At 56.3% G+C, this 23,775-nt stretch overlaps 4 protein-coding genes and 2 non-coding genes across 8 annotated transcripts; 1 reads left to right on the top strand and 5 right to left on the bottom strand.

Annotated features, from left to right (window-relative positions):
• Positions 1 to 141: 141 nt before the first annotated feature.
• On the bottom strand, positions 142 to 2,679 carry P2RY11 (purinergic receptor P2Y11). The gene is made up of 2 exons (XM_086409233.1): positions 2,514 to 2,679; positions 142 to 1,368 (listed from the first exon to the last, which is right to left on the bottom strand). Exons 1-2 carry the CDS (start codon positions 2,539 to 2,541, stop codon positions 272 to 274), a joined length of 1,125 nt encoding a protein of 374 aa, XP_086265359.1. The 5' UTR covers positions 2,542 to 2,679; the 3' UTR covers positions 142 to 271.
• A 231-nt stretch (positions 2,680 to 2,910) lies between these two features.
• PPAN (peter pan homolog) lies at positions 2,911 to 6,918 on the bottom strand. 2 transcript variants are annotated; one of them, XM_086409228.1, is made up of 12 exons: positions 6,844 to 6,918; positions 6,585 to 6,755; positions 5,967 to 6,068; positions 5,721 to 5,771; positions 5,241 to 5,411; positions 4,545 to 4,621; positions 4,248 to 4,355; positions 4,010 to 4,133; positions 3,843 to 3,921; positions 3,609 to 3,738; positions 3,369 to 3,535; positions 2,911 to 3,278 (listed from the first exon to the last, which is right to left on the bottom strand). In XM_086409228.1, exons 1-12 carry the CDS (start codon positions 6,859 to 6,861, stop codon positions 3,067 to 3,069), a joined length of 1,410 nt encoding a protein of 469 aa, XP_086265354.1. In that variant the 5' UTR covers positions 6,862 to 6,918; the 3' UTR covers positions 2,911 to 3,066. The 2 variants fall into 2 exon arrangements, with proteins under 2 accessions (XP_086265354.1, XP_086265355.1); XM_086409229.1 differs by lacking the exon at positions 5,241 to 5,411.
• Positions 4,433 to 4,507, bottom strand: LOC147368558 (small nucleolar RNA U105B). Its single transcript, XR_015168665.1, has one exon. It is a non-coding gene; the product is annotated as a small nucleolar RNA U105B (small nucleolar RNA).
• On the bottom strand, positions 5,846 to 5,930 carry LOC147368557 (small nucleolar RNA SNORD105). Its single transcript, XR_015168695.1, has one exon. It is a non-coding gene; the product is annotated as a small nucleolar RNA SNORD105 (small nucleolar RNA).
• Positions 6,919 to 7,913: 995 nt separating the features above from the next.
• ANGPTL6 (angiopoietin like 6) lies at positions 7,914 to 16,499 on the top strand. 2 transcript variants are annotated; one of them, XM_086409230.1, is made up of 6 exons: positions 7,914 to 8,130; positions 12,586 to 13,168; positions 14,285 to 14,462; positions 15,018 to 15,205; positions 15,285 to 15,555; positions 16,051 to 16,499. In XM_086409230.1, the coding sequence occupies exons 2-6, from the start codon at positions 12,593 to 12,595 to the stop codon at positions 16,239 to 16,241; spliced, it is 1,404 nt and encodes a 467-aa protein (XP_086265356.1). In that variant the 5' UTR covers positions 7,914 to 8,130; positions 12,586 to 12,592; the 3' UTR covers positions 16,242 to 16,499. The 2 variants fall into 2 exon arrangements, with proteins under 2 accessions (XP_086265356.1, XP_086265358.1); XM_086409232.1 differs by lacking the exon at positions 7,914 to 8,130 and adding an exon at positions 9,321 to 9,405.
• On the bottom strand, positions 16,462 to 21,326 carry SHFL (shiftless antiviral inhibitor of ribosomal frameshifting). The gene is made up of 8 exons (XM_086409236.1): positions 20,726 to 21,326; positions 20,132 to 20,255; positions 19,892 to 19,941; positions 18,484 to 18,522; positions 18,198 to 18,347; positions 17,607 to 17,710; positions 17,310 to 17,464; positions 16,462 to 16,767 (listed from the first exon to the last, which is right to left on the bottom strand). The coding sequence occupies exons 1-8, from the start codon at positions 20,744 to 20,746 to the stop codon at positions 16,535 to 16,537; spliced, it is 876 nt and encodes a 291-aa protein (XP_086265362.1). The 5' UTR covers positions 20,747 to 21,326; the 3' UTR covers positions 16,462 to 16,534.
• Positions 21,327 to 23,775: the final 2,449 nt, after the last annotated feature.

Genomic DNA, 23,775 nt, shown 5'->3' with positions numbered 1-23,775 from the left:
GGGCCAGCTTCCCCCCCCCCCCCCCCCCCCCCGCCCAGTCCCCCCAATCTTGGGTTTGCTCCATGGCCCTCCCCAGGGTTAGTGCTGTGAGTGGAAGCTCCTGCAGCTCTGGCATGGGTGCCCCCTAGTCCCACTGGAGGCCTTTCTGTGGGGAGGAAGTAGGGGCTCCTGGCCTGTCTGGGGGCTCGGGGCCAGGGGCCTGCTCTCTGCCTCCATTCTGCTGCCGGGTTCCAGCATCTTGTGATGAGGAGGGGGCTGAAGATGGGCCAGGTCACGGGCTCAGCTCGTGGGACTGGAGCCCTGAGGTTTGGGGGGTGGCTGTGACGTTGAGGGGCAGGGCTTGGCTGGAGCACGTGGTGCTCTTTGGGGTCTGTCCCTGCCCGCAGCATTGGTGGCAGCAGTCCAGGCTGGGCACCACAGCCATGTAGAGTAGCGGGTGGATGCAGATGGCTAGGGGCACAAGGCCTCGTGTCACCTGGTGGGCCAAGTACGTCCTTTGGGCCAGTGCCTTCTCAGCTGCAGCCTCACTTGTAAAACCCGGGCAGAGGGCTAGCCAGCGCAGCCGGGCATACACGTTGAGCACTGCCGTGATATAGTAGGGCACGTAGGAACTGGCATAGAGGGCCACGCCGCTGGCCACCAGCACCGTCACCTGCAGCTTGTTGGCTGCCGTCATGCCGTGGCTGTGCTGCACGGCCCGCCCCAGGGCGCCGTAGGCTGCCAGGGTGAGCAGTAGCGGCAGGCCACAGCCCAGCGTTACCAGCGCCAGGCTGTAGACCCGGTAGGCCTCAAGCTGGCTGTCACCTGCTGTCCCCAGGCACTTGGTACAGGCCCCCAGGTTGGCCACAGAGCACTGGCCTGGGCGCTGGGACTTGCTCAGGTGAGAGAAACTGAGTGTGGGGGCAGCGAGCAGGACCGCCAGCACCCAGCCAGCGGCACTGACAGCCCAGGCGTGCTTGGGCCGCAGTTGGCTGTGGGTGAAGAAGGGGTGGACGATGCCCATGTAGCGGTTGAGGCTGATGCAGGTGATGAAGATGACGCTACCCAGCAGGTTGCAGGTGAAGAGGAAGCGCTCCAGGCGGCAGGCAGCCTCCCCGTAGCGCCAGTGCTTGGGCGGGTAGATGTAGGCAGCCAGGGGGGGCAGCGTCAGGGCGTAGAGCAGGTCGCTGACCGCCAGCTGGGCCGAGAAGATCATAGCTGGGGGCCAGGGGTGCTGCTCCCGGCTGCAGAAGCGGTACAGGGCCAGGCTGTTGCCGGCCAAGGCCACCAGAAACTCAACTACCAGCATGGGCCACAGAAAGCCATCTTGGAGGCCACTGAGGACGCTATCTGCAGCCTCCGAGAAGTTGACTGGGCACTGCGTGTCACCTGTGAGCAGAGGGTGTGGCACATCAACCCTGTCCCTCACTGTGGCTCCCGCTGTGACACCTTTACCTATCGTGTGCCAGGAGCCCCTTGTGGGATGTTTCCAGAGTGCTTTTCCACACCCAGGAAGGCAGGTGCCAGCCACAGGACCTTTGTACAGAGGGACTCAGAGCCCAAGGAAGGTTAGAAGCCCAGAGTCCATTAGGCGTGTCCTGGGGCAAGAACCAGGGATGCACACAATCTGGCATTGACCACCAGAGCCATCAGGGCCTGGGGCGGGGAAGCAAGAGCCCCCCACATCCCTCTACAACTCGGTCCCGCATGTCAGAGTCTGTCCCCCCAAGTGTCACCATCTACCTGGATCAGGAGTCTGGTCCACCTTGCTGTCCCTGCTCCCACCCTCATCATCCATCTGTCCTCACAGCCTCCAGAGTCAGGTCACAGCCATACACTCCCAGACTCTCTCCCTACCTACCTGGAAGAAAAACCAGTGCTCATCTCTTCCTACTATGCCTTGAGGGAGCTACTCCTCCCACCCCAACTCACTCATTTCCAGCTCTCACCAACCATGGTGTTCTGGCTGTTCCTTAAGGCAGAACCTACCTCACGGCCTTTGCATTGGCTGATGCACCAGGCATCCCTGGAGGTAGTCCCCCTCACCTCCTCCTCGTCTCGGGTCCTGAGATGACCCTAACCTGGCGACTGCTCCCCGTAGTTCCCTACCCTGCTTATTTTCCTCCACAGCTCTATCCCCATCCATATGACCACTGTAAGGAAAATCCCCAGAACTTTCCCTCCTGAAGGTAGAAGTGCCCTGCTCCTGGCCTCCCATGCCAGCACCCGGGATGCAGCAGTGTAGGGGGGCTGAGCTCTGTAATCTATCCTTCACACACCCCACTCAGCCTCAGCTTTCTTAGGAATGGCCTGGACTCCTGGCCATGAGCTCTGTGCATGGACCCCTTCCATGACTCAGATGGCTCCTCCACTTTCACTTCTGCCTTCCTATCCCATCCCTCTGGTCTGGGAGGAAGTGGGTCCAGCAGTGATTCTTTACCCATCTCCCCACCACCCTCTAGGAGCCGGCCACCTCCACCCCCAAGGCCCTGGATGTGCCCGGCTTCACTAGCCCGGTTGTGCTGGCCCCTCACCTGAGCTGTTGCTGGCTGAGGCCTGCATGGCCTGCCTCTGGGTCTGCAGCTGCACTGTGGCCTGTGCGGCGTGCTCCCTTCTGAGACACAAGCCGCTGGCCCCTCCCCTTCCCAGCAGTACCACCCTCAGCCCGCCAAGCGGGTCTGAGCACAGGCCTCACTACCACTTCCTGCTTCCTTCCTTCTGAGAGCACCCAACCTCCAGAGCTGGTTCATCTGCTGTGGGGGCACTGGGTAGGCTGGGGAGGGGTCCAGGGCCCCAGGGCACCACAGGAGGGTCACACCTGTGTCACCCTGGCATATGAAATAAGGCCTTGCACATCCACTGCCCAGGTGCAGACAGAGGCCCAGGTGTGGAGCAAAAAGCAGGCCCGCCATTTCAAACGTAGACTCACCCTCACGAGAAATGAATTTATTAGAGGGCAAAGTGGGAAAGCAGCTCTCCTTTATGAAAGGAAACCGAGGGCTGCGCCTGGAGGCCCAGGAGGGGAGCCCAGCACAGCGTCTCTCGGGCCCCAATCTGGGGCGTTCCATCTGCCACCCAGGCTTGGCCTCAGGCTGCTCTCTTCAGTGGCCGAGGTCGGCCCTGTCCACGGTTCCTGGCAGCCCCCCTGGGTCCCACCTTGGCCTGGGCCCCTGGGCCCTTGCCCTTGGCCTTTTGAGGCCTCCGATCACTGCCTCGGTCCGGCTTCCGTTCCTTCAGCCGCTGCTTCTTGCCTGGGGGCCCAGTGGGCCGCCTCCTCTTGGCTGCCTTTGGAAACATGTCTGTAGGGAGAAACAGTGTCAGGGCCACCAGGGTGCAGGGGCAGACAGGCCCGTGATACCCAGGTGCCCTGAGCCCTGTCTGCCACACACCTTCATCAGGCTCCTCGCCCACAGCCTGGCGGAAATACTCAGCCTCATCCTCTTCTTCCTCTTGCTGGCTAGTCCTCTCTGCCTCTGGCGGGGCCCCGGGGTCCTCTGCATCGCTGTCCCCATCGGCCTCTGCCCGTGCCCGCTTCATGCCTGCCAGGCTCTTCTTCCTGGAGGAGGGACATCGGTCAACGTGGCAGCCTGCACCTGGGACCCTGCCCCACCTGCCTGGTGACCACACACTTGTGAGCCTCTCGCTGCTCCCGCTTGCGCCGAACATTCTGGGCCTGCTGGTCCTGTCTCTGGGCCTTGAGCCGCAGCTTCTCCTCCTTGGCAGCCAGGATGGCCTGGAGCTCCTCCTCTGTTTTGTGCACTGAGCAGGAAGAGGTGGCCACTGAGCTCTTCATCCCCAAGGTCCAGGTGAGCCCGCCCATGACCAGACTGCAGGCCCCACTGTGCCCCTGGCCCCGTCCTCACCAAGCCTGTGGAACAGCACGTTGCCCTCTCCGACCCCCTCTTGGATCTTGATGAGCTCCAGCGTCATCCGAGGCCCAATCTGGAGGGACGGTAGAGGAGGGGATGGGGTGTCAGTGCTTCCTCGGGGATGGGGGGAGCCACCAGGCCTGCCCCGCACTGGGCCTCACCTCTGTGAGCCGCACAGCGCTCTGCTGGGCCCGCATGTTGCCGCGCCCCGCCACAGCCTGCGGCAGTTCTGTGATGTTGTGCTCGCCGTCGGGCTCTGCTTCACTCTCCGACAGCCCTGCGCCCCTGCGTGGGGCACACAAGGGGCTCAGCAGGGGCTCCCTGGCTCCAAGGACAGCTTTGGGGTCCCCTGGAGTGTGGTGCCCCCCACTCCCCACCTCCAGCCCCAGCCCTCCTCACGTGGCCAGCAGTTCACTGATGTCCTGCAGGCGACTCATGTTGGGGAACTTCTCCTGGAGAAGCTTCTTCATCCCACGACTGGCACCCACAGGGACCACCTTGATGCTGCTGCAGGGGTTGGAGGGAGGCAAGGATGGGGGTCAGGAGCCAAGGGTCACAGGTCAGCTCTACCCTGCCAACCCTTTCCACAGTGCGTCATTTACTTTGAGACTGAGCAATCATAGAGTCTCAGCAGCTGTGCTGTCATCAGCTGCACGTGGGGCTAGGCAACCCCTCCAATTCCCACTGAGAACTCACTAGTGACGGAAATCCAGCTCCTGGGAGTCAGGGTTGTAGTTGATGAGAAGGCAGCGCTTGATGGTGTTCAGGTTCACCTGGGAGAGAAAAGAGGGCACAGCACCTGGTGAGTGTTCCATGGGCCTCCCTGTGTGCTGGAGCCCCTGCTGAGCCCTGGCTATGGCCACACTCCAGAAGGGCAGCCTGGGTGCTGCCAGCACCTCAGGGACAGATGGGGTTGCAACTGGTGTCCACGGGCTACCCAGGGCTAGAAATCCAGCTTCCAAGGCCCGTTGAGGTTACCCACACTGGACTCCCTGATGACTAGCATCTAATAAGCCTAATTTGAGACCCACTGATGCCAGGGATCAGGAACCAGGGTTCTGGAGCCAGACGGATTTAAAGAATCCAGTCCTGCCTTCTTGTCCTTAGTATCTAACCTCAGACTAGTATCTTCATCTCTTGGAGCCTCAGTTTCCCTCTCTGTAAAATGGAACACACTACTTAGCTTAGATCAGCATTCAATGAATGCACGCTTAGGAAATAAAATACCACGGACATTATTTTCCACCTGCCAGATGGGAGAGCCTGAGTGGGTTTAGAACTCAGGACCCAGAACTCTCAGCCTTGGGGCTGGGAGGTGAAGAATGAGCCTGAGGGTGGTCCTTGCTGCCTGCTTCACCTACACTCACCTTCATCACACGTGGGCTGGCTCACCTTATGCACGTTGATGGAGGGGAACAGGTTCTGGAACATGGTGGCCATGAGCTTCACATGCATGCCATGGGGGCCAAAGCTGTTGAGCACCAGGAGGGGTGGGTGGGCAAACTGCTGCTCATGCATGCGGTGCCGGCGCAGCGAGGACACCACATCACGCACCAACGTGTACTGTAGGGCGAGGTGAGGAGTGGGTGACCACCCGTCCAGCACACACAGCTGGTGCAATCCCCAAACCCAGCTCCTGCCCCTCGGAGACCTCACGTGACCTCTTGTGTTGTTGTGAAAATCACTCAGTCGTGTCTGACTTTTTGTGACCCCAGAGACTATACACACAGTCCATGGGATTTTCCAGGCCAAAATATTGCAGTGGGTTCCCTTCTCCAGGGGATTTTCCCAACCCAGAGATCAAACCCAGGTCTTCTGGGTTTGCAGGCTGATTCTTTACCAGTTGAGCCCCATGTCACCTTGAGTCCTTACCTTGTTGATCCGGAAGGTTAGGGTGGGGCCTCCTGGGAGACGCATCAGTTTCTGCAGAAAAAAAGATCTGTGAGGGCTGAGGTGTATAATTCAGGAGCGGGGTTGGAGGGGGTGGGAAATGGAGACCACTGCCTATCTCTTCAGAGCGTTTACTTTGAAGCCAGAATCATGGCACCTCAGAGGCACAAGGGTCATCATGAGAGCTGGCAGCGGAGGAGGGTGTGGGGAGTGAAAGCATCCACTCACAAAGTAGACGTTGGTCTCTGTTTTGCTCACAATCAGGAAGTGTGTGACCCCAAGGGGCCCAGCCACTGCTACACAATCTTTCAGAGAGTTTTTCTTCCGTATCTGGAAACAATGAAAAGAAAAATGGACAATCACAGATAACCTCTTATTAAGCAAAGCCTTTAAGCCTAACCTGTTATGCCATTTCTTGCATTTAACCCTTTAGAGAACTAGGGGGAGAGGGGAATGGAATGCTCTTGGTCTCTAGAGCCAATCAGACTTTAACCGAAGCTTCTGTCTCTTGACACTGCATCACCACATTTTTCAGAGGGCCCGTCTGAGGCTCAGCGAGGTTAAGTAACTTGGCTCGGGCCTTTGAGAGAAGCCAGCTTTGCTAACTCGAGTCCCCTCTTAACCATCAGCCTTAGGCACTCAGCCAAGCTCCAGGCTGGGTGCATTCATCTGCTCGCCCTCGCTGCTGCCCCTCAAAGCCCTGAGAGGCAGGCACGATGGTGCCCATAAAGGTCCCTTTCTCCAGCCTGGGAAACTGAGGCCTCCAGCAGTTTCGAGGATGAAGCCACCCCCGCAGCTGAGAAGACGAGGCCCAGTGCGGGTGAAGGTGGGCTGGGTGATGCTGACCTGCAGGCGGGTGGCGGTGAGCGGCTCCATGACCCGCCTCAAGTCCATACTAAGCTGCTGGACGCTGCGACCCACGCGGCCCCGAGCAAACACGAACGAGTGCGGCTGCGCGGCATAGGCTTCGAGGTTCCGGAGATGGGCCTGGGCGCGCGCGCGCTTCTGGTGCCGGGACTGCGGGGACGAGAAACAAGAGGTTAGCCCCGCGGCCGCCGGTGGAACCCCGCCCGCGCTGCCCGCTGTCCTGGCCGCCGGGACTCACCCTCCCCGACTGTCCCATGCCGCCGTCCTTTCCACGAGGTCTCGTCTGCCGGCTGCTTCCGGCGCCGTTCCGCTCACTTCCGGCTCTGGCGAGTCGACTATGTGAGGCGCCGCGATGACGTCACCAATAGTGCATGCGCACCAGGTGGCGGGGGAAAAAAAAAGTCCGCGGAGGGGTTGCTATGGAGACACAGAGGGCCTGTTTCTACGGAAACCAGGGCGGGGCCATGGTTCGAACTGAGACGGTGGTTCGAATCCCGCCTCTGCCATTTCCATCAGCTGTGCGATTTTGAGAGCCAAGTTCTCCACTCTGAGGCTCCTAAAATATCCTAAATGATCATCATTTCCTCTCTGACCTGCGAATTAAGAGAGATGATGTGTACACAATACTTGGCACCCTGGAGCCTGGCACTTGGGAGCCTGAGAAGGGGGTAGCTCCTTGGCAATTACTCGCTTGGGCTCCCAGCTCCTGAGGATCAGCTGTCCCTCGCAGAGGCCCTGTCTGTGGACTGGCTGGGGGATGGAAACTCCACATCACCTTCTGGAAATTCAGGGCAAGGCGGGCGCTTGGTCAATAATTTCCCCCCTCCCAGTTTCCGCTCAAAGCCCCAGTCTTGGCCTCAGGCCTCTGGCTTCTTCCCCAGAACCTTCGGGTGGGGGAAGAGATTTCCCCCAACATCTCTCTCCCTGTTCCATCTGTTTCCTTCCCCTGTCTCCCCTCTCCACTTTACTCCCCTGCCTCATTTGTCTCCCCACCATTTGCTTCCCCTCTCCTGTCTCCCCACTCCAATTTTTCTCCTCTCCCCACTTCTGTCTCCCCCTCCCCATCCCTGTCTTCTCCCTGTCTGCCTCCCTCTCCCCAGCCTTGCTCCTGCCATCAATTGTCTCGTTCATCATCTATAAGTTTCCGTCTTTCTCCTCTGCCGCTTTTCCCATTTCTCTCTTCTCATCTCTCTCTCTATCACCCACCTTTCTCCCCACCTTCCCTACGTCTCTCTTCTGTCTCCTGGACACTCCATTCCACTAGCCCGTCTCCGTGACTTCTGAGGTTTCTTTCTCTGCGGCCAAAAGGGGGAGCCGGAGGAGACTACCAGTGGGGGGCGGAGGGGCCCCAGCCCAGGCCCAGAGCCCAGCCTGGCAGCGTCTCTCAGATCTGGGACGACCATTTCCTCCTTCAGCCCGGGAGGCCACTCGGGTTACGAGCTCAGGACAGTAGCAACCGGGAGAGAGTGTCTGCTGGTCGGGGAGGCCTTCTTACAAGGAGACCCTAGGCCGGTGGGGGCTCTACGTGAGTCGCTTTGTACTTCTGAGAGATGAGTGTGTGGTTACTGCTGCCTGTTTTCGTCCTTGCAGGACTTGACCTGTGTGAGGATATGAGAGTGTGTGGGAGATAAATGGAAACTTGCACTGGGTGGCAGGCGGGTATCAGGGGCTTGTCTCTGCGCTTTCCAGTTGGTTTGTGTCTCTGCCCTTGCCGGTGTGTGACTGAGTATACTTGAGTGTGTATGTGCCTGACGTGCAGATACACACACTCAGCCCACAGGATATTTTCTTTTGTTGTGATGTATATGTGTATGTGACCACGCTTTGAAAAGTCACTGCCCAAATCTGTGCTGTGTTTCCAGCTGTCTTTTTTTCTTTTTTTGCCACACCACAAGGCTTGTGGGATCCTAGTTCCCTGATCAGGGATGGAACCTGGCCCCCGGCAGTGAAAGAGCAGAATCCTAACCATTGGGCAACCAGGGAATTCCCTCCAGTTGTGTCTTTATAATTGGGTGTGCCAGGCAAATCCATGGACACACACACATACACATAGATTCCATCTATCTTTGCTGCTTTGTGCAATGGTTTACATGTCTTATTGGGGCATCTGTATGTGTCTTTGTGCTGCAGTGTTACACAGGAGTGTGTGACTGTCGTGGTTATGTGTGTGAGTTCTGGAGCCATGTTACCTGGGCTGAATCCCACTGCTGCTTTTTCCTTTGGCTGTGACCCACAGGCCAGTTGCTCACCCTCCCTGAGGCTCAGTTCTCTGCTGTAAAATGTGGCTGCTTATGGAGACCAGCTCAGGTGGCCAGGATTAAATGAGATACAAAATGTTGAGTTTAGAGTCACCCCCGCCACGCAGCAGGTGCTGCTGGTATTTGCCCTTGTGGTTCTCTGTGATGTATGTCTGCGTGTCTGTGTCTAAGGCTGGGATCCGCCCCAGCCTCCTGGGCCTGCAGCCTCCCACGCTCTGTGCTCCGCTGTTGGGGGAACGTTCAGGGCACTGAACTGTGTTATCAGGCTCTGGTGGCCTGAGCAGGAGGGTCTGGCAATTCTGCCTCTGTTCTCACGTGGGAAATGCTAAATATTTACAGTTGGAACTCCCCGGCTTAGCATTTCACAGCTCCAGTTCGAGGCTCTGGGTGGCTGGGGGTGGTTACCACGCCTCCTTCCTCCTTGCTCTCCCACTAGCCTCTCCCCTTCTCCAGTTCAGAGGCCCTGCTGGACCCTCGGCTCCTTCTCGGACTCCTTGTGTCTGCTGTGGGCCTTGTGGAACTCAGGGTCTTGGTCGTGAGAGGTGAGAGCGTGGGAGGGTGAGAGGGTAGGTGGAGGCTGAATCTGTCTGTTGGGAAACCTGGGCCTCGGTTTGGCTGGGGGGCTCCCCAGGCCTCCTCTTTACCACAGGCTGAGATCCCAAAAGGCAGCAGATGTTACACACACTCTAGTGCCAAGGGGTTTGTGTGTATGCATGTCCAGTTGTGTCCAACTCTTTGCGATCTCATGGACTGTAGCCCATCAGGCTCCTCTGGCCATGGGATTTCCCAGGCAAAAATAGTGGCATGGGTTGCCATTTCCTACTCCAGGGGATCTTGCAGACCCGGGATTGAACCCGCGTCTGCCATGTCTCCTGCATTGGCAGTCAGATTCTTTACCACTGTGCCACCTGGGAAAGCCTCCAAGGGGTTTGGTCCATCCCTATTATGTAGGGCCTGATGTCTTCCAGGGTTGGGGGCAAGGAGAGGACCCTGCTCTGCCCTGGGGAGCTAGTGCTTGGTGTTTGAGTACCGTTGTGAGTATGCCTTTCTGCAACTCAGAACCCTCCACTGCTCCCACAGGACTTGGAGTAAAACTCAAGATCCTCCTCTGGTCCCTGCACACTGTGCCTCCATCACCTCCTTGTCCTCTCTGCCTCCTGCTCTCCCCCTCTCTCATTCTGTTCCAGCCTCACAGGCCTCCCTGTTATTCGCTGGGCATATCAAGTTAGGTTCCACCTCAGGGCCTTTGCATTGCTGTTCCCTCTGCCTGAATGATTTTCCCTTTATCTTTCTTCCTTCAGGTCTTCACTCAAGTGTCATTTTCTCAGTGAGCTCTGACTCCTCTACTTATTTATTCATTTTTTTTGGCCTCGCCACATGGCTTATGGGATCTTAGTTCCCTGACCAGGGATAGAACCCAGACCCCTGGCAGTGAAAGCGAATTCTGACTCCTTTATTTAAAGTGCCCCCCAGCCTAGGTCTCTCACGTCCTTCCATATTTTTTCTCCTAAGTCTTATCACTCTAAGACCTACCTACTGTTTTTTTCCCAGTCGGCTCTGTGAGGGCAGGGGTTTTGTTTGTGTTGGTCACAGCTGTGTCCCCATCTCCTGGCACACAATAGGTGCTCAAGGAATGCTTGTTGAATGTGTGAACGAGGTAATGTGCGTGACGATGAAGCCCACAGGACACATGCTTGTGTGGCTACCAGGATGTGCGGGTTTGGACAAAGTGGATGTTGGTGCAGACAGGGCTGACATGTGGACCATTTTCTGAATGTGGGCAAATGTACATGGGAGGAACGTGTTTCCCCATCTGAGAGGCTGCAAGTGTGTGAACCCCAGGAATGAAGACAGTGCAGGCCTGGGTGTGGATCCTGCAGGGCAGAGGGTTAGTGGCCACAACTATACATCCTTGAGTGAAGACACATATATGAGCTCACCTGTGGGAGTCAGGGAACACCTGGGGGGGAAGCATGTGGGTGTTGCGGGGCCTGTGTGGCACCAAGCACTGTTTTAGGAGCTGGGGACAGAGCAGTGAACAAAACCCAGACTCAGCCTCTGGGAGCTGCTATTTTGGTGGAGGAATTCAGAGCGCAAACAGTGGCAAATCAATGAGGCAAATGCAGAATGACAAATGCTAAAATGACAAAGACCATGGGGACTTCCCAGGTGGTCACTGGCTGAGGTTCTACGCCCTCAATGCAGGGGGCCTGGGTTAAATCCCTGGTCAGGAAACTAGATCCCACATGCCGCAAGTAAGACCAGTGCAGCCAAATAAATAAATATTAAAAAAAGAAAAAGAAAAGAAAAAAAGAAAGAAAAAGTCCGTATAGGGTGTGCCCAGGAGGGGCGACTCTAAATGGGATAAGTCAAGGAGGGCTTTTAAGGAGACAGCTGAGACCTGAATAAGGAGAGGGAGGCATGATAAATTCAGGGACGCATATTCCAGGCTGAGAAAACAGCAAGTGCAAATGCCTTAAGGCTGAAGGATGCCTTGTGTGTTTGAGGAATAGTCAGGAAGCCAGGGTGGCTGGAGCAGAGTGAGTGGGGTGAACAGGAGGAGGTGAGGAAGGGAGGGGACTGGGCAGAGCTTATAGAACTTTCTGCGCTGCAGGAGGACTTGAGTTTTTCCTTTAAGTGAGGGGACATGACCTGACTTGGGTGTTCACAGGCATTCTCTGGCTGCTGTTGGAAAAACAGAGCAGAACCTGAGGACAGAAGCCTGGAGACCTGGGAGGTAGCTGCTGTAAGGAAAGCCAGATGGTGTCTTGAGCTTGGATCATGGGATGGGGTTAGTTTGTGGCCGGGGGGGATGTGGAGGAATTCAGGGTCTAAACACCAGAGCTGACATGCCTGGCTGATGAGTTCCATCTGCCATTGAGAAAGAGATGCGGACAACCCTGGGGTTTTGAGCTGGGTATATGGGAAATGTGGTGTCCACTACTAGACTGAGTTAGGGGGACTTTTCCCTCATCCCCTCTCCCCCCGTTTCCCCATGGCTTCTGCTTCCACCTCCTCCAGGTCCTTTAATACATCAGGCATGATCCACCCTCAAGTTTCAGTTCCCCCAGCCAGGGACCTCTTCTCCCCTAGAAACCCCCATGGTTTCCTCCCTCAGGTTTTTCTATAAAAATGTCACGTCCTCCAGGTCTTCCCTCCTCTCAAATCTCAGTCTTTTTACTGGTGTCTTTTTTTTTTTTTTGCCTCTTGTGGGATCTTAGCTCCTGGACCAACCAGGGACGGAATCCAAGTCCCGAGCAGCGAAAGCGCAGTTAAACCACTGACGGCCAGGGTATTCCCCTCTGTCTTTTCCTGTTATCTTTAATACAAACTAGGGCAGTCTAATACTCTATGAATTCTAACTTAATTTTGTTCCTTGCTCACCAGGGCAGGGATTTTTTGGTGTGTGCTGCCCCCGACTGTATTCCCAAGCGCCTAGAACTGAGGCCCGTAAACAGTCAGCTCTCAGTGAAGCCTTGCAGAGTGAATGCACGAGGCATAATGACCTGTAGGGCGCCTGGAACTCAGTGGTGAGGCCAGGGATGGGTTCTACTGCAGCATCTCCAACCTCGGGGCTGGGAAGGGGATGTATCCGGCGTGTGCGACCCCTGATACACGTAGGTGTAGACATGTGCGTTCCCGTGTGGGAGAGGACAAGGTTTGGTCCGACTTGATAGTCGGGGGTCCAGCCCCGCTCCTTCCCGTTCATTCTCTGCCCGCAGGTCCGCCATGTCGGCACCCCGGCTGCTCACGTTGCAGCTGCTGCTCCTGTTGGGCGCGTGGTGGGCGCGCGCGGCCGCCCCGCGCTGCACCTACACCTTCGTGCTGCCCCCGCAGAAGTTCACAGGCGCCGTGTGCTGGAGCGGGCCAGCGGCCGCGCGGCAGACGCCGGAGGCCGTGAACGCCAGCGAGGTGGCGGCGCTGCGCGTGCGCGTGAGCCGCCACGAGGAATTGCTGCGCGAACTTCAGCGGCTGGCAACTGCCGACGGCGCCGTAGCCGGCGAAGTGCGTGCGCTGCGCAAGGAGAGCCGTGGTTTGAGCGCGCGCCTGGGCCAGCTGCGCGCGCAGCTGCAGCACGAGGCGGGCCCAGGGGCGGCGCCTAGCCCGGGGGCGGAGCCCGCCTCCGCGCTGGCGCTGCTCGGGGATCGCGTGCTGAACGCCTCGGCCGAGGCTCAGCGCGCCGCCGCCCGCTTCCACCAGCTGGACGTCAAGTTCCGCGAGCTGGCACAGCTAGTCAGCCAGCAGAGTGGCCTCATCGCCCGCCTGGAGCGCTTGTGCCCGGGGAGTGCGGGCGGGCAGCAGCAGGTAACTCCGAAACTATCACCCTCCCCAAATCGCAGCCACTTCTTGTGGGCATTGTAAGGTGGGGCCTCTTGAAACCCCACGATCTCTTATCTGCAGTTCTGAAGTAAAAAAGCTCCATAAACCGGATCCCTGCCTCTCCTCCAACAACTCATTTGGGTCAAAACGCTACTGGTAGCTACTTAAAGTCTTTATCTACCTGATATGAATACTCATAGTGGTGGTGGTTTAGTCGCTAAGTCGTGTCCGATTCTTGCGACCCCCACGGACTGTAGCCTGCCAGGCTCCTCTGTCCATGGGATTCTCCAGGCAAGAATACTGGAGTGGGTTGTCATTTCCTTCTTCAGGGGTTCTTCCTGACCCAGGAATTGAACCCAGCTCTCCTGCATTGCAGGCAGATTCCTGTAATCAGGTATATTATTAATATGTGCATGAAGACCAAAGACCTCATTGGGGATGCTAGGGAATATATGTAGACCCTGTGTTACTGTTTCTTGTTGTCCTTTAGTCTAAGTCGCGTCTGACTCTCTGCAACCCCATGGACTGTAGCCTGCCAGGCTCCTCTGTCCATGGGGTTTCCCAGGCAAGAATATTGGGAGTGGGTTGCCATTTCCTTCTCCAGTTATTGTTTCTAACTCCTGCTGTATTATTCAGAATTCTGGACTATGTCTGGCCTTGGGTTTTGAATAAGAGATTATTGCTCTGACATTAGCTACCTTACAGCTTTGGGAGGCTTCAGTAAGTTAATACTCAAGTGTTGGATTGCCTCATATTATCCCTGCTTTACAGAAAAGTTTGGAGGCACAGATTGGTTAAGCTATGGGCACCAGAGCAAGTTTAAGCCCAGCTCTGTCTCTTGTTAAAATTTTTGGCCACACCTTGAGGCATGGGGGATCTTAGTTCTCCGACCAGGGACCGAAACCTTCCCCTTGCAGTAGAAGCAAAGTCCCAACTGCTGGACCACCAGGAAGTCCAACTCTGTCTCTTCTTGACTGCTGGAGTTAGGCGTGGGAGGATCAAGCCATGCTCCTGCTTGATCGCCTTCCCATCTGGGTGCTGGGAGATGTAGGAGCCCAGAGCCTCCAGGGCTAACGTATCTGACTTTCTTGGTTACCCCAGGTCCTGCCCCCACCCCTGGTACCTGTGGTTCCTGTAAGTTTGGTGGGTGGCACTGACGACACTGGCAGGAGGTTAAACTCAGCTGCAGAACCCCAGAGAGATCAGACCCTGAGACAGCCAGGACCCCTGGCCTCTCCTCTGCCCTTGGGGCACCCTGCTGTTCCTCCTAAGCCAGCAGGTAAGTCAAGGGCGTGGCTGTTGGGGGTGTGAGGAGCCAGGGGATTCCCAGTGCAGCATGAATAGAGGGAAATAGGAGTCAGGACCTTAATGTGAGATTCGTCTTATGGTGAGGGGACTGGGGGGAAATGATGCATTTGTATTCTGTTGATGGAACAGGGAGATACTGCTCTTACTCTGGTAAGGAACAAAATTCTTACTATGGTGTGAAACTAGGAGAGGTACTCTTATTTTGGTGAGAGGGCAGCAGATTTAAGAATGCTACTTTGGTGAGAATTGGAGGAAGTTCAGAGAGCCATGTTCAGGACCTCTCTTCTGGTGAAACCCTAGAAGGAGGATTTAAGAATCCCAGGCTCCACATTTGCTCTACTGAGAGAAGAGTGACTTAGAGTCTAATTTAGGTAAGAAAAGGGGTATTGGGGCTTTTATCCTGGAGAGGGAATAAGAGAAGCAGTACTTCTATTCTGGTGAGGGGACCAGTGAGAATCAAGACTCTTACTCAAGTAAGGGGTTGACTGGTTCAGCTTGTGCCTCTCCCATGTCCCTGTGCCCATAGGCCCATGGCAGGATTGTGCAGAGGCCCGCCAGGCAGGCCATGGACAGAGTGGAGTGTATGAGTTAAGAGTGGGCCGGCACGTGGTGTCAGCATGGTGCGAGCAACAGCTGGAGGGAGGAGGCTGGACTGTGATTCAGAGGCGGCAAGATGGCTCGGTCAACTTCTTCACTACCTGGCAGCACTACAAGGTGGGCACAGGTGGGTGGGGCAGGGCTGGGCAGGGGAAGGGGACCAGCTCCTGCCTTTCTGACTTTCTTGCCCTGCTAGGTGGGCTTCGGGCAGCCTGATGGGGAATACTGGCTGGGCCTTGAACCTGTGCATCAGCTTACCAGCCGTGGGGACCACGAGCTACTGGTGCTCCTTGAAGACTGGGGAGGCCGTGGGGCACGTGCCCACTATGATGGTTTTTCCCTGGAGCCTGAGAGTGACCACTATCGCCTGCGGCTTGGCCAGTACCATGGAGATGCTGGAGACTCTCTTTCCTGGCACAATGACAAGCCTTTCAGCACCGTGGATAGAGACCGAGACTCCTATTCTGGTAAAGGGCTCTTATTTTGGTGGTGTGTCGGGGCAGGATAGAAGACTCTTAATGAGGAAATGAAAGAGGGTGGGCTAAGACTTTCCTCTGGTAGGGATCAGGGCAAACAAGAGAATGGAGGACAGGACTCTTATTCTGGTGAGGGAGTCTACGTTCATTCTCTAATGAGTCAATAAGTCAGGCCCCAGCCTTTGTGAAAGGTGGTGGGGGAAAGGGGGAGCTGTGAGAGCTAGGACTTTTAACTGTTGTAGAAAGAAAGTAGAGGTTGTTTTTTCTGGTAAAGGGATGAGAGGTAAAGCTCCTTGTTTGCAGAAAGGATGGAGGAAAATATGACTTGTACTTTGGTAAGGGGATAAGGAAGAAACTAAGGCTATTACTTTGAAGTAGGGGGACAGAGTATGCCTGGCAAAAGCCTTGTGTTAGTGAGGTGCTGGTAGAGGCTTTTATTCTGGTGAGAAGAATAAAATAAGGCTTTTTTTTCCCCTCTCCCCTCAGGTAACTGTGCCCTGTACCAGCGGGGAGGCTGGTGGTACCACGCCTGTGCCCACTCCAACCTCAATGGTGTGTGGCATCGTGGTGGCCACTACCGTAGCCGCTACCAGGATGGGGTCTACTGGGCCGAGTTTCGTGGTGGGGCTTACTCTCTCAAGAAGGCTGCCATGCTGATCAGGCCCCTGAGGCCGTGACCCTCTGTCCATCTGTCCCTCAGGTCCCAGGGGATGTGTGTCAGCAGGAGCCCAAGTTGTTCTGGCCACCCCTCCTTCGTGGCTCCATGCAGACCACGCCCACAGACCTCCTCCCGTTGTGGATCTGCAGGGCTTCCCCAGGGCTGTGCAGACAGTGCCCAGGAATCCCCCTGCCAATATCTTGGACCCACATGGCTCCCCAAGGGCATTGAGATCTCAGTTTGAGCTCATATTTTATAACAACACAAAATAGCCACAGACCGTGTCTGGTTTGCATCTGCATCTGGCAGGGGTCACTCCCTGTGCCCGCCCTCCTCCTCCTCCTCCTCCTCCTCTTCCTCCTCCTCCTCCTTCAGGTCCTCCAGAATGAGGTTGTCCAGGTCTTCCAGGAGTCCTCCCTGGCTCAGGCAGGTGGCCACAGTGGAGCCACTGCTGATGTGGAGGTTGCTGGGGTGCAGGACTTTGGGCAGGTGGTTCTGCTTTCGGCTCTTGGGGTGCGCACAGGACGTCCCAGGCACATGGGGCTCTGGGGAGGGAGAGGTTCTGAGCCCCTCCTGGGCTGGAGGCCACAGGGTGCTTTGGGGGAGGGGAGGGGCTGAGGCCACAGGCTCTAGGGCAGCGGTGGAAGTCATAGACGTTAAAGCCACAGGAGACCCAGGGTCATGGGCATCACCTGAGACTACAGAGGACAAAACGAGCCAAGAACACAGAGAGACTGCAAGGGCTGAGTCCACAGGACACTGGGATGTGGGCCATCAGGGTGAAACCACAAAGCCTTATGGGTGAAAACACGGAGGGTGGCTGATGCCATGGGAGGTGAGTGTGAGGAGGGATCCCCCTCCAGGAGAGACCTGGAGGCAAGGAGGTGGAGGACGGTGGAAGATGTGGAAGGAGGGGCTGATGTGGTAAGAGATGAAATGGCCTCCAGAACTAGGACCTTAGGAGTTAGGTGGAAGAAGCAGGCAGACACCTTGGTACTTAAAGCCCCAGAGGTGGAAGTCCCAGCAGTCCAGGCCACATAGACTGCCCGGAATAGGGGGAGGCCATGCGGACGCGCCAGGCACTCACCTCTCCGATTGTAGCAGTCCTCAGCGGAGCAGGAGTGGGTGTGGGTGCTGCGGCGATCCGGGTCGCGATCCCAGCGCGGAGGGAGGATCCGGGTCGGATACACAGGGAAGCCGCACCCGTAGCAGGGGGACCGGGACCCCATCTGTGCCCAGCCCCTGGGGGCGGGCAGGGCCGTGAGGGTCCAAAGGCCAGCTGGGCCAGGATGGGGCCAGGGCAGGGAGGGGCGGGGCTGGGCTGGGGCCGAGGGCGAGGGCGAGGGGGTGGGGTCAGCTCCCTCTCGGGAAGTTGTGCCCTCACCGGAAGTTGTGTCGACATTTCGGGCAGTGGAATTCAGCCACGCCCCACATCTTGTCACTGGGCACGGGATCATAGCGCTTCCGGCATTTCCTGCATCTGGACACCTGGGGGTACAGAAGAGCGGAGCAGATGGGCACCGATAGCCTGATGGTGGTCACGTTGGGATTTACACCATCGAAATTGGCGAACACATCGAAATTGGCGAACACATAGAAATTGGCGAACACATCAAAATTGGCGAAATCTGGGGGCACTTCCTACAAGGGCTGGTTGTTAGGCGTTTACCAGAAGCACACCACTGGTCAGGGGTTTCAGAAGCCAGATTTGGGGTTCAGGTTTTATTTCTGTGGTAGCGGTCAAACTCCGTAGTCAGAGTTCAGGGGTAAGTTGAGTTTCTCCAGTTGAATGTTAAGTTGAAAGTCCAGCTCAGTGGGTCAGAGTTGGGGCTGAGATTGGGGTTGATCTCTGAGGCTGCAGGTGTCTGGAGTTGGGTTCTCAGAGGCTGATGTTCTTAGGTCAGTTGGTTTGGACACAGAATGGGGGTTGGGAGCAGAGCCGGGACAGAACCAAGGTCAGGGGTTGGGTTATCACCTCTTTGCGCTGGGGCACGCGGCGCCACCAGACATGGTCACAGGAGGAGCAGGCAAACTGCCGGTCCACAGCAGGGATGAGGTCTTCCTGGGCACGCTGGAACATGCGTAGGTTGTCTTCTGTCAGTGGCAGGAGGGATGTCGCCACCGCCTGCAGAATGGGGTGGGCAGGGCCAAGAGGGTGGTCAGTCCTCTTCCAGCCCCTGAAGTGTCCCTCCTCCTCACGTATGGACACCTCCAGGGGTGTGCTCACCGCTCCACCTCCCCGTCCCACACCCTGGACTCACCTGGATGTCCCGGTCCTGCTTCATGTCCTCTGGGGGGTCCTGGGTGGAAACACCAGGGGTAGAAACTGGGGAGGTGGCTCATGCTTCTTTTCTGGGGGCAGGGCTTCTGGATGGGGAGGCAGGGTTCTGGCCCCATATGAGTAAGGTGGCCCCAGCTCAAGAGGAGTTAACTGAGCAGCTTCCACTTCCTGAGGGCAAGGGTGTGTGACCTCAGTTGTCCTCATAGCAACCCTGAGGGGTGGGGACGCCTGTGATCCCCCTTGTTCAGATGGGGAAACTGAGGCCCAGAGCCCTGAGAGGGCTTGCCTGAGATTACCCTGAGTGAGTGTGGGGCAACAGGCCTGGGGCCTGTGCTCCCTTCATGCTGGCAAATGCCACACACTTGCTGGCATTGTGACAGGTCACCTCATTGAGGCTACGCTGCTTTAGGCTAAGTGCTTGAGTTCTAGATTTAGAGAGCCACGGGTTGGCATCCTGGCCTCATCACTTCCAGCTATGGGGTTGTGGCCAAGCCACTCTCCCTAATGAAGGACATCTAGGAGTCCAGGTTCTGACTCTAGGTGACCTGGGTTCAAATCCCAGTCACCACCTGCATTCAGCATGAACCTGGTGAGTGACTTCATCACCCTGTATCTCAGCTTCCTCATCTGTCAAGTGGATATGATAAATAATAGGACTTGTCTTACAGGACCTGTGGCAATAAGTCAACAGGTAGAATTCCTGGAGTCCTGCTGCAGGGAAAGTGCTCAATCAATGATACTCTTTGCTAGTTTTATTATACTCATTACATGTATAACTGTAAATATATAAATGTTACAAGTATAAAACACTTTATTATACTCTTTAAAAACTCTGTGCTGGGCCCTTTCAGACAGGCAAACCAGTGCACCAGCTACCAAGGCCATCTAAGGGGCAAAGTGGCCATACAAAGGCTTTCATTCATTCATTGTTTTAGTCATTCATTCACATGGGCTTCCCTGCCCCTCTTTTCTCCCCCATCTCCTACTCGTCCCAGCCTGTCTGCAAGTTCCTCTGCTCAGGTCACCCTCCCTTCCAGGAAGATCTCCAACCCCTCCCCTTCCCAGGGATCACTCCTCCCTAGGCTTGAAGAATGTGGTACCACCTCCTCCAGGAAGCCTTCCCTGACCTCTTTGGCTCCTCTGTAATGATGATAATCGGATTCTTTTCACTGCCTAGTTTCTTGTATCTCTCCTCCATTTCATACAATCAGGATGTAATGAGCACCTACGGTTTGCAGGCTCCTTGGTCAGATCCATGAGTGAGAGTTGAGTAAGTGAATAAGGCTAGACCATGAGTTGTGGATGGACAGTGCACAGAAGGAGCTCTGCCTGACCCTTCCATTCTTCCTCCCCTTACCACGTGTTTTGAGGGGAGGGGGACAGTTTACCTGGGTATCCAGATCATTACTCAGTTCCTGTCCATCCTTCTGCTTTACCCCTAGTGGGGAGAGTAAGTGTAAGTGAAGGCCCCTTGAAAGGTTTTGTGGGAATTTCAGGGCCCCCAGAACCCCGATCCAGACCGCCCCCCAAAGAGATGATCTCATCGCCTCTTCCAGCCCCCAGCACAGACCACACCCCCTCCCTGCTCCCCAGCTTACTCTCACCAGGCAGGACCCCCACCTGCTCACCATACACGATGGAGCGCCCCACTCCAGTGTGGTCGCTGCCAAATTTCCTCATCAGAGTCCCTGCCTTCTTGGAGGATACCTTTCCATGAAACTTCTCCCGGAGGCGCCGGACGCTTTTCTCCAGCTGGGGTGGGGACCGGTGGGGGAAGGAGAAGCGCAATTGCCCTTCCTCCATCCCTAGGCTTCCTTTTTTCACGGCCTAAACTTGACCCTGGGTTTTGGCCTCCGCACCCGCACCCCCCCCCCCCCCACTCCATCCCTCTACTGCATTTCCTGGAAAAAGCCAAAGTCCCCACAGGGCACTGGGGGAGGGAGCGGACTAGGGCGAGCGTCCTAGGCTAAGGGAAGAGGCCGGCCAGATGACCCCTGGCCTCTGACCCTTGACCCAGCAGCCCCCGCTTTTCCTCGAGGAGGCCGCATTTTGCTCCGGGGCATGTGGCGGTCTCTCTCCTTTCCGAGGGAGACGAGAGCCAGCCTTGGGGGGAAGGTCTGGGCTTGGATGGAGTCCCCAGCAACTGCGAAGCCCGCTCCGTGCCCCTAGCTCCTCCTCAGCATCTCTCGCGGGCCACCGGCCCAGTTGTAGCCATCTCCTACCTCCACACCTTCTTGAGACATGGTGGCGGCGTAGGTCCCCGCGAGGGTCCGCACTGCGCGCTCAGCGGCCCCCTACCTGGGCGCGCCCGTCGGTCCGGCCGCGCAGGGCAGGGGGCGGGGCCTCCAGGCCGGCTCCGCCCTTCCTTTCCTGCGCTCCGTTTCGCTTTCGTTTGGGAACGGGGGGGTGGACGGGGAGCGCTGGCTCCGCCCTGGCTCCGCCTCTGCTCTTGCGCCCCAAACCCAGGCGGGCGCCCCGGATCTGCACCCTGCGGCGGAGCGCGCAGAACTCGAGCGGGGGAAGCGGCGCGGCCTCTGCAGTCGGTCACATGTCCCCACGCTGCGCGGGGTCCGCGTCTTCACGTCCCTCGTGGGGGCGGGGCCGCATCTGAAGGCCGCGGCGAGTCTCGGTGCCCCCGCCTGTTCGCGCTCCCCAGTTCATCGCTCGGTCCCCTCCCTCCCCCGGGAATCAGGCGCTAATGAGGATCTAGACCCCTGACTCGCTTTGAGTGTCTTACCCGGCTATGTCTCCTCTCTGAACCTCAGTTTACTTCTCTGTAAAATGGGGATGATGATAGTGGCTACATCCTGGGGGCGGGTGTGTGTGCTCGCGCGCGCTCATGCCTGTGCGCGCGCGCGCGCGCACGTGCCAGGATTCGAGATCCCCAGGTCGAGTATTTAGTAGCGCCTGGCACGCTGTAGACATTCAACTAGTCACTGGGCCACCTACTATGTGCAAGATATTAGGAAGCAGGCAGTTGTGGTGGGGAGAAGGTGCTCGTTAAAAATACGGATTCCTGGTCCCTCGCAGTCTTGCAGAATCGGTCTGTCTAGGGGTTCCAGGGAATTTGCGCTGAAAAACGGAAGATTGAGAACCCCGGGGGATCAGGACGATTTTAACCCAGCCTGGGGGGTGGGCGAGGGGGCTGGAGGAGCCCTGCCTGGCGGCATCAGAAATGGTTTCTTTAAAAAAAAGAAAAAAATGGCTTCTTGGAGGAGTCCGGAAGAGCGAGGTCTCAAGCAGTCAGAAGATAGGAGTGTGGGATGGAACAGCTTTGGGTGCAAAGACCCCAGAAAAAAGTGACTAGCGCTTTAAGCCAGGGCTTCTCAACCTCAACACTATTGGCGCTTAGGGCTGGGTGATTCTGGGGGCCTGCCCTGTGCATTGTAGGATATTTAGCAGCATCCCTGGCTTCAACCCACTAGGTGCCTGTGGCACCCTTGCCCCAGTCGTGGTAACTGAAAATGTCTCCAGACGTTGCCAAATGTTCTCTGGGGGTGGCAAAATTGTGTTAGGATAAATGACACCCCTCAAATTGTTTAACCTCCATCAGTAAAAATGTGGAAGCTCAATTCCCCAAAGAGTGTTTGCTTATGAATTATATACAAATACAGTTATACTCAGATTCTGTGGTGGTGGTTTAGTCGCTAAGTCGTGTCTGATTCTTGTGACCCCATGGACTGCCAGGCTCCTCTGTCCATGAGATTTTCCAGGCAAGAATACTGGAGTGGGTTGCCATTTCCTTCTCCATGGGATCTTCCCGAACCAGGAATCGAACCCAGGTCTCCTGCACTGCAGGCAGATTCTTTCCCAACTGAGCTACAAGAGAAAGATCAGATTCTGTAGATCATTTTATAATAATGTATTTATTACATAATGATATTCCTTGGGCTTCCCAGGTGGCACTAGTAGGAAAGAATCCGCCTGCCAGTGCAGGAGACTCCAGAGATGGGGGTTCAATTCCAGGGTGGGGAAGATCCCCAATGATTAAAAATATAAATGTTCTAATGTTTTCTACTCGAACTCCAAAGTTCTGTTTGTGGGGTCTAGGCACTCCTCCCTGGAGCCTACTCTATTAGCGGATGTAAACAGTTCATGGTTCTTTGTGGCTGAGTGGTGGGGTTTCAGGTAGGAATGGGGGACTGTAGGCATCGCAGGTGGAGAAGGCAATGGCAACCCACTCCAGTAGTCTTCCTGGAAAATCCCATGGACGGAGGAGCCTGGTAGGCTGCAGTCCATGGGGTCGCTAAGAGTTGGACGCGACTGAGCGACTTCACTTTCACTTTTCACTTTCATGCATTGGAGAAGGAAATGGCAACCCACTCCAGTGTGTTTGCCAGGAGAATCCCAGGGACGGGGGAGCCTGGTAGGCTACCGTCTATGGGGTCGCACAGAGTGGGACACAACTGAAGCGACTTAGCAGCAGCAGGCATCACAGAGCAGTGGTTCCTAACCTCTGGGATCTGATGCCTGATGATTTGAGGTGGAGCTGATACAATAATAATCGAAATAGATTGCACACTAAATGTTATGCACTTGAATCATCCCGAAACCATCCCCACACCCCCCACTCCGTCTGTGGAAAAGTTGTCTTCCAGGAAAATGGTCTCTGGTGCAGAAAAGGTTGAAGACTGCTGAGAGGACCTGGGATTTTATCCCAGGGAAGCAGGGAGGCATGGAGGGGCTCTCTCATTATAGTTCCCAACTACTACTTACCCAGTGGAGGGGGAGGTCACAGCTATGTTCTATCCCTGGTCATGGTGAGCACAGAACAGGCAGGAAACAGGTGGGAATCTGATCAAGCCCCAACACAACTCACGTCTGTTAGCTTCTCATCCTAATGATCACCATAGTGAGAGCTTGCTCTGTGCCAGGCACTGCTCCATGCACCATGGACACAGCATCACAGAAAACAAAGATCCCTGCCCTATAGAGCTAGCATTCTAGTGGGGAGATAGAAGAAACAAATATGTGATGGGTAGGCAGCTTCCCTGGTGGCTCAGACAGTACAGAATCTGCCTGCAATGCGGGAGACCTGGGTTCGATCCCTGGGTCAGGAAGATCCCCTGGAGAAGGGAATGGCTACCCACTCCAGTATTCTGGCCTGGAGAATCCCATGGACAGAGGAGCCCGGTGGGCTACACTCCATGGAGTTGTAGTCGGACACAACTGAGTGACTAACACTCTTACTGCTTTCAGGAGATAATACACGCCAGGATGAAAAATAAACCGCCACAGGGGGATGGATAAAGAGAGCTTAGGGAAGATGAGA

The sequence above is a fragment of the Bos grunniens genome, chromosome 7 (genome assembly GCF_055505025.1).
Source record: "Bos grunniens cultivar Pamir isolate PY7600 chromosome 7, Bosgru_T2T1.0, whole genome shotgun sequence".
NCBI lineage: Eukaryota > Metazoa > Chordata > Mammalia > Artiodactyla > Bovidae > Bos > Bos grunniens.
Note: the sequence above shows the minus strand (reverse complement) of the source record. Positions and strands in the feature narration are given on the sequence as shown.